The 16983-nt window shown below is 43.3% G+C and overlaps 1 protein-coding gene across 1 annotated transcript; it reads left to right on the top strand.

Moving 5' to 3' along the window:
• The first annotated feature begins 8161 nt into the window (after positions 1-8161).
• Positions 8162-16445, top strand: LOC133343203 (spondin-2-like). The gene is given in 7 exon segments (XM_061552640.1): positions 8162-8205; positions 9302-9552; positions 10823-11064; positions 12703-12807; positions 12809-12895; positions 13399-13552; positions 14729-16445. Coding segments are annotated over 6 exon segments (993 nt in total). The 5' UTR covers positions 8162-8205; positions 9302-9332; the 3' UTR covers positions 14914-16445.
• The last annotated feature ends 538 nt before the right edge of the window (positions 16446-16983 follow it).

The raw sequence follows: 16983 nt of genomic DNA, 5'->3' as shown, positions 1-16983 counted from the left end.
TTGTGTGTGCATGTACAACGATTATTAACACGTAAACATCGAAACACAAATGTTAAGTGAAGTATGGAGATTAAAACATGTAAAATTACATTCTGGTAATATACACATTTTCACTGCAGCTGATATTTCTCAGTTGTGTGATAGAAAGATAAACATTGGGCCTTTCCATTTCTTATTTATTTTACCAGGTAAGACCAACTGAGCTGTATAGTTCTTTTTCAGAAGCGACCTAGCCGCAAATTATTTATAGGTCAACGAAGTGGGTTATCATGTGGACATTTAGAGCAGCGAAACACTCTAAACACAAGTTTATAAATGTGAAAGGAAAAACTGGAGGACCCAGGGAAAAAATCCACGCGACTACTGGAAGAACATGTACATTCCACATATACAGGCGTCATGGTCGGGATTGAACCCACGGCCTCCTGTGTATTAGGCGAGGCAGATAACATCTCGTCACCGCGGCACCCCTTGCTTGAGCTTAAAAGTACATATTCATGTGTCTGCGTATGGCTTTCATGATCTATTACTATCATTTCTGTCTGGTCTGCCAGTCAGTAGGAGAGTTTAGAGGTCAAACAGAATTACCTAATTTATATACATTTCAGAATCTGGAAAGCAATCCTTTCCTTTAACTTTTGCAAAGTTTGTATGTATGTATATTGAACTTCTTTCACACCGCACGTAGCTAGCCGTGGCATATGTTACGTGTCTAAGAATGCAGTCATTATTTTTGGCATATTTTCTAATGTCTGGCGGCCTGGGAGGCATGCTATTGTAATTTATGCTGCTTTAAAATGATTCCTGTCCTTTTCACAATTTGATGTATTAGGCTTGATTTGATAATAGGTATGCTGGTATACAGTATTTACAGAGCGGTTGCATTAGGGATATTGAGTCTGCACAAAGGAAAAATAATACATTTTGTCTTCATGGATAACTCTAAAATTTAGGCCATGACATAGCTTGCACATTAGTTTAGTGTGCTATGACATTACTATAATATCCATGCCATACAACACTTTAATGGCATCTTCTGACTTTAATCCTGGTCTCAGAAGAATCATGATTGTGTGATCACTAAACAAAGTGTCACTTTTAATACCGTTGTATTGTTTTTTATACTATATACATATATCTTTTTTTTTTATCAGTTACACTATTATATTTCTTTCAATATATGCTGAACATTTCTTCCACTGATGAGAAGATTCAAGATGTGAAACATTACGTAAAATATATTTAAATACCCTTTAGTTATATGTGAAAAACATGCAAATGTTCTAGTTACTTATGTACGTACTTAGTTTAAGACAAGAATACAATGTATGATTAATTGAAATAACTTAATCCTTAAGTGGTCAAATTGTTCTTGGCACGAGCAGAAATCTCAAAGAATTGCAGCCATATGTGAACTGAAATAAAGAGCTCATTTCAAGAAATTGAGTAATCGCAGTTTTTATGCAGAGTTTTCCAAGGAATGTAGGGAAACACAAAACAGTGTCATGTTTGCTGTATAGGGGTAATAAAAGGTTGTTTGTGTGTTCCACAGGAAAGCTAAAATTACCTTTAATATAAGTGCTTTTCCCCCCACAGGCATGGACAAATTATATCTTTGGCAGGTCTAACTATTTCCCAATTTAGATGCGGATGTTTCTCTTGCATTGAATGTATTTATTCGCCTAAAAAAAATAAAAATTTCTAAATTAGACTTTTTAAAAAATAAGTGTTGGTTGTGAAAGGTTAACATTTATCTCAGGATGTTTTCAGTAACAAAAATTAGCAGTTGCAAAATAACTATGCTGTAAAAGTAATAACAACATTAGCATGTGATGTGGTTGAGTGGTAATAAAGTGGTGAGCGCACTGTGCTATGAACCCAATAACCTAAGTTCGATTCCTGGCCTTGGCTGACATTAGTGGGGAGTGATATTTTAACTGCTCCTGGCCCTCTTGACTTCAACTCACACTGACAAGCATTGTGAAGTAAAGAATAATAGGTTTGACCCTTTCTGGCAATAAAACAGGTGTTAAGATGTTAAAACACCAAACTGAAACCTTTTGCAAGGAATCATGTCTGCATTAATCACAATATGAACCTTATGGCAGCACCCCGGGGTCCCATAAGCCCCCGGCTCTCGCATAAACATATTATAAGGTAAACAAAAACTATGCTCTTTTTCGCCAATGGGTTTGAAGGATGTTGGCAAGTGTTGTCTTGTAAAACTATGCCTTTAAAACTGAAAACTACTTACCTGCAGTACCTCTATTTAAATACACTATCGAAAAGATATTTACACCCCTCTGTCAATCATCGTGTTTCTCAATGTGGATTTGTGAACACACTTTGTCAGCAGTACATGAAATAGTACGCGTTTTCAATGCACTGTTCGTATTGTAACAAGCGTTTATACCAATGTTACTCTACAGAGTAGTGGGTCGCCGCTCCTTTTATTCGCATTGATACGAGCGCAACAAATAAAAACCTATCTGCACAGATGCATACGGACAAGAGAAGTATTATCAAACCGGAGGAATTAACGGTGCAACGCATCTCATCTGTTAAATATCTGCAGGTAATAGGATTGTCATCGATTGATCCTGGCTGCAGACATTGGTAGGTCACAAATAATAATGAAGATAAGAGAGCAGTTTCACTGTATTATTATGCATACCGTTATGACAAATAAAGGACTCAAGTCGTGTAGGCAGTTTGAGCAGCTTTGCATAAGAATTATGATCCTGCCCATACCCGAGCATGGAGTGCAGCATTCGCTTGTTCAGCTCTGCTGCGCATTCTTCCTCGCTGCTGCGCTTGGACACCACGTGACAACAAAACGATCCGCGCCACGTGGTGCATGGTGGGACGGAGTCGCCAAAAATATATTCATTCATTACGATTTCGACTTCTGTTTATTCGGGACCCCGGGGTCCCGCCATAAGGTTCATTATACTTGTGGTGAACATGCAAACAAAAAACATGCTCTGGTAGTATATGCATTGTCTCTGGGAGGTCCCATGATGTAGCTGCTCACCCCGAGCTCTCAATGCCCTGAGAGTGGCATTGTCTTTGTGCTGTTCGCCTTTTGGCGTCCTCTGGTCTAACACTGTTTGAGACTCGGCTCTAAAGAAAGCTGTCTCTGGTGTGGACCAATCCGTTTCAAAGACAATCTACTCCGAAAGCATGTTTTTTGTTTGCATGTTTACCACAAGTATATGTTGTTAATTCAGACATGATTCCTTCAGTTCGGTTTCAGTTCGGTGTTTTAACATCTTAACATGATAGTGTAGTATGGTTAAACAACCCCTATAACTAACATGGTATGGGAAGGCCTTCATATAGCAGTGGCTTGTAATGGACTATACATTATAAATTTGACAATGACATTGCTATTAAAATGATGACGTTTATGGTATATGTAATATTGGAGTGTTTTTTTTTACAAACCTGAACTTCATAATGAAAAAGCAATGTGCCGAAGAAAGAACGTTTTTTATTGAATGAATGTTACTTGCTACGACGTGGATCGAGAACTTGCACGTCGACAAATAAAAGGGGAACACAGTCTGAAAGGTGCACAACGAAGCACGGAGAGATACATCCTAGACAGAGAAAGAGGAACACATGGATGACAGAACTTACCCGAGTTATCGATCATAATAGCCGTGAAGAGTTCAAGTTCATTTATTGGGTATAGCCCTGTGAGCCATTCGGCTCTTGAATCGGGTGCAACCGCAACAAACAAAAAACAAAAACATGAACAAAAAACATCTTAAAGTGAATATGTGACTAAGTGCAAACAGAAAACCCAAGAAAAGACAGCAAAATATTGCAGAAAAAAGAGAAGTAAGAGGTGATGACTGTGGTCCATACTAACGATGGAGGGACATCCAGAGGCGTGAAAATGCCAACGAGGACATTTATAGCATTAAAACGTGGCAAAGAGATCAACTTGTATGCGGGAACTAGCTTGGAGGAGGCTTCATCCAGCAGTGCATTGGTCATGGTAGATGTTGGTCGTGTCGAACCTGTTTGTATTATATAAAAGACTGACGAAATCTTATTTATGACATTTTAGTTTTGATGGGTAGAATGGTAAACGTCACACGGAAGGAATGTTTGTCAGAGCTGTATGCAATGGGATTTTTACAAAGCCGTTATAATTATTGTGACTCTACTGTAAGTAAAAGCAGTGAAAGTATTAAGGCCATATTGGATGTAAAACGGCTTGCTAATACAAAACAGGCACCATGCAATTAGTTTTTGGAACTTGCCACAAATGATTGTGCCAACATTTTCACCTAAACCCATACATATTTGTGCATTTTTTATGTATTCATCCATATTTTGTCTTGAAAGAGCTGCAATCCATTTTTTAAACGAAATATACTAATGCACTCCAGTTCAGCTGCTGAAACTGAATCTTCAAATTCTTTTTAGAACACTGTCCTACTTCACTCGTACAAATTGCACCATAATTTACTATTTACAATGGCCGCATTCCACTTTTGATGCCAGAACCATAGTTTGGAAAACAATCTAGAAGCTGAGACCCATGACAATTTAATCTATGAGGCCAAGTACCAGCAGCAATAGAAATCTGTCGAATTAAATGCTATGTATTATTAGTAGTAGAGAATACACAAAGAGTTGTGTTATAGTTAAACAAATCAGGCATGCATAGTCTTTCCAGAAACGAAGTCATAAAAGACAGACAGTTTTTACAGTAATTCAAATTAAATGTACAATCATTTTTTTTAAGGGTGCTCTATGACCTGGCAACGAAGCTGTCCTTCCAAGGCTTTCCTTGTTGAGCTTATCTGGATTAGACACCAGGCAGCAGAGCAAAAGCTGCGTCTGTTTCAGCAGTCGCTGACATCCGTTCTCAACTGCATTAATGATGGTTTTACAGCTCTGTGGAGGAACACGAAAACATGTATTTGTATAGTAGTTTACCTCTGATGTGTCTTTCAGTTTGTACCGAGCATTGTTCGGTGTCATATGCAACGTCTTCACCATGTCCTGGGAGCTTCTTCAGTTCCAACGGGATTGACATTTTACAATCCAGTTCCTGAAGAAGCTCCCAGAATATGGGAATAAACTCTCAGCACGTGCAGCAAATATGTCGAGCATCATGCCGAGCAATGCGTGTTTTCTCCAGTGTAAAACACAGTTCCAGCACTTTGTACAGTTTTATTTTATGAAGTAGTATTGCATTTCTTCATGAAATTTTGAAAAAATATGTTGCACTGGTATGGCATAGCACGAGGTGGGGGTGGGGGGGAGCAGTTGTGCAGTAGTTAGTGCCCCATACTGTAAACATGGCCACTGGTTAAATCAGTGGTGAGTGATAACGGAACCAGTCCTGGGCAGCCTCTCCTTCACCAACCCACACTAACCAGCATAATGCGCAGTCAAAATATCCCCGATGAATGACAGGAATGTACATTATTTTTAAATGCCATGAGACCGCACAATATGTGCGGTCTCATGGCATTCATTGTTTGCATTGCCAACTTGACTGTTGAGCACATGTTCTGGGTCAAAGGTCATACAGGTTTTGAGCACCTGATCCGTCGGTGGCATGGTTTACGTGTAGAAAAGGACGCAAACAGAATGGGGGGCCCTTTAAATTTTAAATCAATTAGACACATATATACGTGGTACTGTTTTCGTGGAAAAATTACTGCATTACTGCAAAGGTCACAAAAGCAGCACCTTTCCAGGGGAAGCTATAGCGGATGTAGGAAATCTGCAGGGTGTATTACCGGTGTCTATGTTTATGGAACATGTGCCATGGAATGCAATTAACCTATTTACAATTAAGCCTTTCTTTTGCCACTTTTTACACATTGGCTGCACGTGATTTAAACGCACAAGAAAAAAAAAACGAATCGTAATAATTCTACTTTAATCAGAAAGAAAGGAACGGGCATTAGTGCAGCTGTCAATTTAATTGATCGCAGAGGTGATTGTAGTAGTTAAATAGTTATAGCACTCCGGTTATTAATTTAATTACTTATTTTGCCCCGATTTCTTCTGAACATCTGGAACAGTTTGGGCGTCTTGTGCGCGGCGTGGGGAGGGAGGGATTGGAGGAGTGGGGAGGTTTTAGTTGAAAGTTGAGGCTGAGTGGTAAAGGGAGGTAGGGAGTATACAGTTGAGGTTTGCATGTGGTTGGAGTGGATGGGGTAGAGATGATTTTTTTTTATTGAGGTGAGTCAGGTTAGATTTAATATATATATAAAACATTTTTGTAATGGCAGAATGCTTACAAACAAGTTCATGACGTCTCAATGACAATTTGTTCACATTAATAAGCAAAGTGCTTTCAAATACTGTATAGCACATATTTCAAATATATGGAAAAGAATGTCATTAATATTTGTACAATGTATAGAATTCCTTTGCCTTGTAAATGTCAATAGCATGGGTGGAACAATCCATTAACTTATCAATATCAATTATCACGCTCACGCCAATGCATCAAATCGCATTTGTAAGAGTCAGTATTTTAGACGTCTGTTCTAATGGGTTCATGTCACCTCTGCAACCACTAGAGGTGCTACCATTCAATAGCTCTCTGGTGTGTTCTGCCACCGTGACATCTCGCACTCGTTATCTCTCTAACGTAGAGGACCTCATGCGACCCTGCCGTCTTGGCCTATCCGAGCACGTAGCTCATCTTCGAGCAGACGTTCCGGCTTAGCTCGGTCCCTTTGGGTCGAGTGTTGAATCAGATCCGGAGCAAAAGCCCGACGGGTCGTGCGCTCGCCCAAGAGGACGCCCACGGTCCAACCTGATGCTCACGGATGGTCGCGCTCGATGCGGATCGTGCCTATCCAGGAGGCCCGGCTAGGGGCGATGGATAGCGCCACCTGGAGGAAGATTAGAAACAATCCGGTGATGGCTTAGCGACTACTACTACGGATGTGTTTTTGGGTTGTGCTGCATGTTGTTCGACATGATGTCTGAGGTTTCGCTCCATATTCTGGGAGCTTCTTCAAGAACTGAACATTTAGTTCCTCCAGGAACGAGAGTAAACTGGAGCAAAACTAACAAATATTCAAAAAAGAAGTTCCTGATGGAACTGAATATTCAGTTCCTGAAGAAGTGCTCAGCATGTGCAGAGAAAAAATAATCAGAGGTCCCAAACAGCACAACCTGTGAACATGGATGCAGTAGTGCTACCATAAAATGGTATGATAATGCTGCAAGTGACTTAGTACATGTTGTGGAATTCTGTAAGGTGTACATTGTGTAATGGGTTTATGTGTAGGATTAGTGAAGATGGGCAGGCCACGTATAGGCAATTGAGTGTAATACATATCCAGTTTCCAGCCCTTTTTCAATCCAATGCTAGCTGAATGTCTCTCCATGTTATTTCAGATATTGGTTCTGTTCTACCACACTTCCTAACACTGTGCTGCATGTCGGTTAACAAAGGAGGCTGGAGGGGAGCGTAGAATTGGTTCAGACATCAACTGCCACTGATTCTAGCTATGACCGGGCATCAAACTCAGGTTTCTAGGTTCACAGCGCAGTCGGCAAACCCGATCTCGTCACGGAGCATAAACCAACACGCGAACTCCGGTCATCCTCACAGCAGCGTTTGGATCGGACATCGAACAAAGACGCTCAATGCGTAGCGCGCTTTCAGATGCGTTTCTGCGGCCGTCTGGAACGCTCTTCCTTCCGATATTAGGAAGCCACTGGAGCTATACACTTTTAAATAATCTAAATTGACAAACTAATTTCTTCACAACTGCTTGTCGTGTTTTTAGTTTGTCCTCCTTCCCCCGCACCTCCAATCAGCACGGTTGGCTACGTACGGGGCGAAAGAAGTCCAGCGTACGTAACGTAACCATTGCACCACCAGTCCTTTCAGAAGGGGGTGGGTAGGTGATGGACACAAGGGGGTGAAGTACAAAATGAGTTGTTTTGGCGAGAGAGAGAGAGAGTCGGTCTAGGACGACTCGTGAGAGGGGCTGGAAGGGGCGCTGGGTGGGTGGAGGCTAACGGCGGATTTTGGCTCGGGGCATTGTGTTTTTTGGGGGAGGAGCACGTTGAGCGCCGTAATTTGTTCCCAGGAGACGAGGCTCTGCCAAATCGTGGGGTATAAATTGCACGAAAGCTGCGCGAGACGGAGCGCTCCACACCTCGCTCAGCCAAAATCACCCATCGCCTCCCCATCCCTCCAAACAGGTAAAACCGATGGCTGCACATGCGGGCACTTTCAAGTCGGTTGAGTGTTTTCTACGTTTGATACGTATATATATAATGAAACACAACATATTGCAATGTGTTATAGTTTAAGTATTAACGGAAAATGTGTGTTAATCTAATCGTGTATGGCTTGCGAAAGCGAATTATCAGTGCACTGAGCTCACTAATTGCAGGACATGGGGGATACTTTGGAAAATGCCATTTTTGCTTCATGCTATTTCCTTTCGTGTCTGTAGACTTGACAGTGCGAGCCACATTTCAGATTCATTTTTTTGGTTTTTGCCCGTTGGATGTTTCCATCCCGTCCGGAGACTTTAAAGCCGTGCATGCACGTGGATGTGGTTGGTGACGAGCCCAAGCGCCAGTGGAATGTGCTGCATTGAAATGTTTCTATTCGCACGGTTCACGACTGGTAAACCATCGCACTGTAGTGAAAAGCAATTCACGACGAGGGAGTAAGAACAAGGCTCGTGTGTAAACGAGTGGATGCAATGAATTCTTTAGGTGCACTACTCAGTGGGTCAGGTTTACATGTTGTTACATTTTATGGGGGACACTCAAGCTAATTACGGTAAAGAAATTCATGTATGCTGTGTATTGAGAACAATATGAACATCCCAAAACAGGCGATTATGCATCGGTAACTTTTGAAGATATGCATGGGGTCTGGCACAGAATCGCAATACATGAAGAACGAAAGAATACATCAATTCCAAACAGCCGATCCCATGCAATTACAAGACTTCTGGCTTGTAAGAAGAAGACGTATGGGTTTATCTAACGGCACGAGTGATGTACGAAACGTCGTGATTTTTTTTTCCCCTACGTGACTTTACCAAAATAACCAAATAGTATAGAATGTACAATGTATTTGTCACTTACACTATGATCGCTCAATAATACCGACATCGACACAATACACAAATTATTCACGCAACAAAAGCATCACAGCTCTCTCAGTCCCGGTGTCGAACACACCGTGACATGCGTACAACGAGAACACAGACCCACACGCCGTGTCGCAATCGAGACATTTCACGAAAAACAAGGGATGCCATTGATTGTATCACTGCAGCCCCAAGCAGAGCCCCGCCACGCCGGTCAGCATGAGATCGCTGCCTCCTGTGGGCGCCGTTTGCGCAGCGCTGGCCTCCTGCTTCTGCTGCCTCTGCTGCGTCTGTGGTGCTCCCACCGGCTCTCCGTACAAGTGCTCTGCTGGAGGGCACCCCAAGTACCAGCTGGTGTTCACAGGCCGTTGGAGCCAGACCTCCTTCCCCAAGCAGTACCCGCTCTTCCGCCCACCTGCTCAGTGGTCATCTCTTGTGGGTGGGTGAATGCGGGTTCGTCGTAAATCAACATCATCGCCACCCGTGCACATGCAGCTGAGATCATTGGCTAAAAGAGAGCGGTCATCTTTTGAGGGTAGGAAAATGAAAGTTTATTTTAACGCAGCATGAGTTAGAATGAACTGATAGTCAACAGTATCATCATGATGCTGGTGATTATCATGATAGTGATCATCATCATCCATGCATAACAGCTGAACTCGCTTAGAGAAAATCAAATCTTAACTTCTTCATGGATTACTGCCTGTCGTGTTTAACCACGCATTCTTCTTGCTTTTGAATAGGAAGGATTGTCTCCACCAGATTCTCCCCATTCATATGTAAATTCACATAATGTGCACTACACGTGTCTGTGGGTTGATTAGTATGCATGGTAAACTTGAAGAGAGGGGAATGAAATGTGAGAATTGGGAGTTGGAAAAAGTTCGAAGTAAGGCTGGGACAGAACCCGAGATAAAGGCAAGAGAATGGTGAGAATGAAAGTATTGTGCCTGCATGGTTAAAATAGCAGTTGGGGGGGAGGGGGGAGATTACCCACGTTTTTCAATGCACTCTTGCTTACATGTGATTTGTATTTGGGATTTTCTATGCGAAATTTACCTTTTAGTAGCATCTTAAGTGTGTTATTATATCTGCAGATATCACGTATACACATGTTTATTTCTAGAGGTGTACATATAGGCTTCCATGGCCACTAAATTCTCAAATTAAATCCACTGCAGGATAAAGGCCCCCATGTCAGTCATGGGGGTTGTTTGACCATACTTCACCTCACCGGTCAATGCAGGTTGGTGAAAATGTGATGACAACATTTGATATGTAGCCTATGAAGAGTAGCTAGCTAATAATCGAAAAAAGAAGTGCATCCCTGGCCTAACTCCTCTCGATGAAGATGTAATGATGATGCATTGGTGTACGGTGGTCAAAATATTAAGCCTGATATGAAGTCAACGGGGGTCATTCTGTGGATAAACAGGTCTCCATCATAGGAATTCAGAATCGTTACCAGTGGCTCACCAATCACCACCCACAGGAACATGGGGACGCTTAGATTGTGACTCAATTTTGACACGCAAGACACGTTGCAAAAGGTGCTGTCGACTTGCTTACACCGCTGCCGGCGGGAAGGACCTCTCAACTAATTGGGGGCCCTAAAAGGAGGTCTTAGAATTCGTTCGTCAAAAAAGAAATACTGCAGTGTATAATGTTTTCTCTCTCTTTCCGTGCACCGGTTTCTCTTTCCCCTTTAGCGGTGGTGCACGGGCGCCCCTTTCAGATGTGGCGCGCGAGCCGCTTCGCCAGCCCCGGGGTGCGCGAGATGTCGGAGCGCGGCGAGGCGTGGGGCATCATGCGAGAGGTGGACGCGCACGCGCAGGCCCGCACCGCCGCGGCCCGCCCGCCCGCCGTGGCCGGCGTCTTCTCGGCGCCAGCGCTTCCCAACGGAACCGGCCAGAGCTTAACCGAGCTGGAGTTCACCGCAAAGCAGCCCTTGGTGCGTGCGTTATTCTACTGCGTTGTCAGCTACCAAGGGGTATAATCTACAGTCATCCTCGCGGTGGCTTTTGGCTGGCCATCGAACAAAGACGGTTACCGGCATCGCACACTTTGTAGATGCGCTTCTGCGGCCGTCTGGAATGCTCTACCTTCCGATATTAAGAAGTCACTAGAGCTATGCACTTTGAAATCTAGATTGAAAACGAATTTCTTTAGAACTGGTTTTGTTTTTTGTTTGTTGTCCTTCCCCCACACCAACGATTAGCACGGTTGGCTACGTACGGTGTGAAATAAGTTCAACATACATATCAATAATGCCTGTGATCAGCAATGCCTGTGGCTCCAATTGGCCTTTGTTGGCCCCAGTAAGGGCCAAATTATATTCCGAGGCAGTTATTTTGAGAAATGTCTCATTAACATCATTGTCATCAGCCGTGATGAATCCACTGTTGGATAAAGGCCTCGCCAAGCCATTGTCATCTCTCGTGATCCTGCAAATGTTTTTGTCTCCGGTAGATAAAATGGCAGCAAGTTATTTATATTCAATTTATGTCTCTGAGAGAGGGATACAAGTGACACCAGAGATATAATGCTTAGCCATAACTTCGCAATGGGTAACATGTTTTATGATCCTGTTGGATGCAGTTCGTAGCAGGATTGTATACTACTATATAGATTTTCTCTAGATTGCACTTTCATTATAGTATTTACATATTTTCAAAGCAAGCTTAAAACCAGTTTATTAATATGACAGTCGTGTTTCATTAAAAAAAATACATACCAGCCTGGATTTTTACTACAAAACATACATGAATATTAGTTTACCATATGATTTCATATTTTATTAATATAAAACATTTAGTTCAGAAGACATTACTTTGATGTTTGTTTTAAAAGACACACACCTTTACCGATATTATTTTCTATCAGTGATACCAGTTCCATAATATAGATACAATTACTAGTTATTGATCTATCTCATGGTTATTTTTTAGCAGTATTTACGTTTTGCGTCTTTTCTATTACTTTCTACTTATATTGACCGACGGGGCACCAGGTGGTTTATTGTTTTTTTCGCTGCTGAGCGAAGGCCCAAAATCCAAAAACGTCAAGCCGTCATCAACAAACAGCCCCACTTCATTCACGTGCTATAGTAATCGAGCAAGGTTGTGAGAACTTGGGAAAATTGACTATGGGAGGGAATTCCAAGTCAAACATATGTATGTTGAACCTCTTTCGCACCGTACGTAGCCAACCGCGCTAATCGGAGGTGCGGGTTGTCGCTTTTTAAATCCTTTATATTAAGTTCACTTGCTTGCTTGCGCGCTTACGACCGTGCAAATCTTTCGGTCGTTTTTTAACCCACTTCCCGTGATCCAATCGAGCTGACATTTTGCACACAGACTCGTTGTGCGTGACAATTTATTTTCGTGAAAATTTCTTTCCAAAATTTTACATTTTTAAGGAAAAAAATAATAATATTTAATTACCAATTGCTTAATGGTGGCAGGCAATCATCTGACCCATAGGTGGCAGCCATCTCAAGCCAGAGGACGAGAGGACTCTAGCCGCCACGCATATAAAGGATTTATAGTGAAAAACTTTGTTTTTACTGGGTAAATTTTTTCTCCTTCAGTTGTCGCTGATGGTGCGTCTCGTGCCGAGTCCGGATTGGTTCGTGGGCGTCGACAGCCTGAACCTGTGCGAGGGCGAGCACTGGAAGGAGAGACTCTCCCTCGATCCTTCAGCCGTACGACGCCGGCACGGATAACGGATTCACCTTCTCCTCGCCCAACTACGCCACCATTCCACAGGAGCCCATAACGCAGGCACGCCGGGATCCCACGCACAGTGCGCTCTTGATGCTTTTCTTTTTCTCCATCTACCGTGTAGCAGATGTGATTCTCATCATCATTAGCGTTACCCGCTGCCATAGACGTCTGTATCCTAATCACCACATTGATCAGCACATGATTGCTCTCATAGCCATCGTTGCCAACTTCATCATGAGCAGAACGGAAAGTACGAGGGCTGCAATGATTCATACACAAAATATACACATACTAATAAAAACAAGATGCATTCGTATGTATGCGGTGTGACGCATGCATCATTAGATTAAGAATGGATAGCAATGAATCAACGCATTGTGCTGCCCCGAGAAAGCATTTATTGGCAACATTGCCATTCTTACATTTTCTACCATCAATACGAACGCAGCGCAGAGTGTGGTGTAATGGTGCAACGTAGCAATTATACGATAGAAACCAAGAGGGCTGAGCTGTCGACTAACCGAACACCGTCATGCTGTTCTCCATTCTGCAGATAACAGTCTTCTTCCCCGAGCCATCCAGCAAACTCCTTCTACTACCCCAAGCTGAAACAACTTCCCCCGTTGGCACGACTTGTCCTCACCCGCATTGGCAAGAGGCCACACTCCTCCAAGAAGGCGCCACCCAAGGGCAATGACATAGAGCAGCTGACAGGTGGGCACGGGCACAGGGGAGGTTACAACTCACGCACATACACAGACTCCACCACGCGCCTGGCCTTGGGAACTGGACCGTGTCCTCCACATGTATAAGTGGGCAATAATTATACGGTTGCAGACAAACTCGCCGAGTCCCTGTAATGAGAGCGTGCTGCGTTCTCGAGCGCAATTCTTTTCGCAATCTAACATCTGTAACGTGCATTAAATAATTCGTGGTAGTTCACTGTAATTAACTTAGTCTACTGTATAGTTAAAGTGAGGATGTATGATATTGGGTAATGTTTTCATCTTAGACGATGATCGTGACGTGTTATGTGTGAATAAAAAAATCATTTTATTTTATTTTTTAGAATCCTGATAATCCTGAAATCTAAACCATCATGATAATATATACCCACAGTGTATGTTACTTTATACTGCTAGACTGAGGTCAAAGTATACAGTACTGTAGTGAAAAAAACATTGTAATCCTTACACTATTCATCAAGCATGTGGAGAATTCTGAGTGGCTATTTAATATATTACGCTAATAAAAGCTATTCGTTTTTTATTGCGCTCGTAATGAAACGTTTCTGAGCACAGATCCCCCTATGGGAAGCTGTCCCTGTGCGGCACAAGGTGACTCAACAGCTGACTCGGTGATGGGAATTAGTCAGCCAGTAGGGGTGGGCCATGATTCCGAGATGAGTAATTTGTGGGTTATGTTTAAAATGATTACAAATCTGAAATGAGATTGATATTGTAAAGATTGACAATGTGTGTTTTTGATATGGGGTCGGGGGGGGGACTGGGAGAACGTGGAGGAAACTCATGCAGAACAGGGGGAGAACATTTGGACTCTACAGAGAAAGGTGCCCGAGTTTGGGAATCGAATCCAGGCTTTTCCTGACACCCTGACGGGGGTCTTTGAACGCTAATTTGGTAACTCGGCACGATGAAGTAAAACAAAATCGTGCTTCTCAACCAGCATCTGGGGTTTACATCAAACCCAGGGCTTAATTTCACCCGGGTTTGTTGGCTCAGTGATCCGGAATAAAAAAAAAAGTCCTCTCCCAGGCCCACCTTGGCTGTGGCTACGAGTCACGCGCCTACCCCATGCTACCGGGGAGTCCGGAAAGTATTCAGGTGAAGAAGTCAAATCCCCATTCACATCCGTGACCGTGCCTTGCAGAGACACCTTTGGACTGTGAGGTGGCCAAATGGTCACCCTGGGGCCTCTGCTCCGTGGATACGTGCGGGCAGCCCGGAGTGAAACGGCGGACGCGTTACATCCGAGTGAAGCCAGCCAACCAAGGCGCGCCGTGTCCCGAGCTGGAGGAAGAGATGGAGTGCTCCGCTCCCAATTGCTCTGTCTAGCGAGACACGGAGTGGAGGTGTGGGGGAGAGAGTCTGAGTGAGAGAGAGAGAGAGCGAAAGAATGCGAGCTGAGTGACGTAAAGTGTGGATGGGAGTTTGAAAGAGCGAAAGTACGTTTCGATTTAAAGCTTTCGTGACTGCAGGGATTCATCTTCTTGGTTCTTTCGGTAAAGTCACGTAGAAGGGAAGTAATAAAATAATAAAAATAAAACTAAACTTTGCAGTCACACCTAGACACATACCAGTTAATGATATAATTGCTCGAGTAGATGTAGCTCTCAAGGGCTTGAGTCACATCGCTGCAGACGTAGCAAGATCTGAAATCTCTGTAACCCTCAAAAACGCTAAGATGCCAGCTAGCAACATTAGCAAAGATGAGCGTTTTGAATTAGCTCAATTAAAAAAGAGGGATGACATTGTCATCCTCTCAGCCGACAAAGGCAATGCCACTGTCATCATGGACAAAATAGAATACAACAACAAAATTCAAGAACTACTCAACAATGGCAGCTATACAAAAATAAAAAGAGACCCCACCAACAGCCTCGTCTCCAAAACCAACAACATCATTTCTGCTTCAACCGCATTAATTGATCAGACCAAACAGTTCTCGTTGAAACCTTCTGCAGCCAGGCCACCAAGATTGTACGGCTTGCCAAAGATACATAAAGAAGATACACCTCTTCGTCCCATTGTCTCTACTATCAACTCCCCCACTTACAAACTGGCTCGTTTTTTGTCCGAAATCCTACGGCCTTTCACTGGAAAAACCACCTCTGCAGTACTAAACTCTACTGACCTGGTATCGACAATCAAGGGGATTGCCCTGTCCCCAGACGACCTGCTTGTCAGTTTTGATGTGGTTTCCTTGTTCACCAAGGTGCCTGTGCCTGACACCATCGCAATCATTGAAGACTTGGTTCATCAAGGACTGAATGCTGGGGTACCCCCCCTGGTGAGACACTGCTTAACCAATACATACTTCACCTGGAATGGAACCTTCTACAAGCAAATTGAGGGCACACCAATGGGCTCCCCCCTATCTCCGGTTGTAGCCAACATCTTCATGGAGAAATTTGAGACGGACGCCATCCAGACTGCCACTCTACGCCCGACCTTATGGAAGAGGTACGTAGACGACACTTTTGTCATCTGGCCACATGGCCGGCCTGCTCTAGACCAATTTCTCGACCACATCAATTCCATACACCCAGCCATCAGATTCACCATGGAAGTCGAAAATGATGGCAAGCTACCCTTTTTGGATGTCCTAATCAAAAGGAGACCTGATGGTTCTATGAGCCACTCTGTCTACAGGAAAGCCACCCACACGGATGCTTATCTAAAACCGGATTCCCACCACCATCCATCCCAGAAGAATTCCCTCATCAAGACTCTATATCATAGAGCCCAATGCATCTCCGACCATGAACACATTTCCAGTGAACTCAAACACGTACGCCAAGCTCTTAAGGCTAATGGTTACTCCGACTACACAATCCGCAAAGCCATCACTCCAACCATCAAGAAGGATCCTGTTGAGGAGCCTTTCAAGACCATCACCTTACCCTACATTGCTGGGGTCACAAAAAAGATCTCCAAAATCCTGATTAAACACAAGATCCAGGTCCGATTCAACACAGTACATAAAATCCGTGATCTGGTCCCGTCTGTAAAAGATGTGGTTCCAGACATACAGTACCCTGGCGTCTACAAACTAAGTTACCTCTGTGGTAGCAGTTACATTGGAGAAACCAAACGACATGTCTCGGACCGCATCCGTGAACATAAGGCAGACCTGAAACACGGTAGGACAAACACCTCAGCTGTGGCAGATCACTGTTACAATTCAGTGGGCTCACATGACATTGACTTCTCCAAGACAGAGGTTCTCTGCAAGCCATCTGGCTATCATGAGAGATTCGTTCATGAGGCGATCCACATATACAAACACAGAGACAATTTCAACCGAGAAGATGGATTCTGGCTTAGCAATCATTGGAAGGACGTAATAAACCATTTCGGATCTTAACTGATTGTGTTCACGTTAACGGTGACTTTCAGACCGCG

The sequence above is a fragment of the Lethenteron reissneri genome, chromosome 17 (genome assembly GCF_015708825.2).
Source record: "Lethenteron reissneri isolate LAM-NWPU_2019-01 chromosome 17, ASM1570882v1, whole genome shotgun sequence".
Taxonomy (NCBI): domain Eukaryota; kingdom Metazoa; phylum Chordata; class Hyperoartia; order Petromyzontiformes; family Petromyzontidae; genus Lethenteron; species Lethenteron reissneri.
Note: the sequence above shows the minus strand (reverse complement) of the source record. Positions and strands in the feature narration are given on the sequence as shown.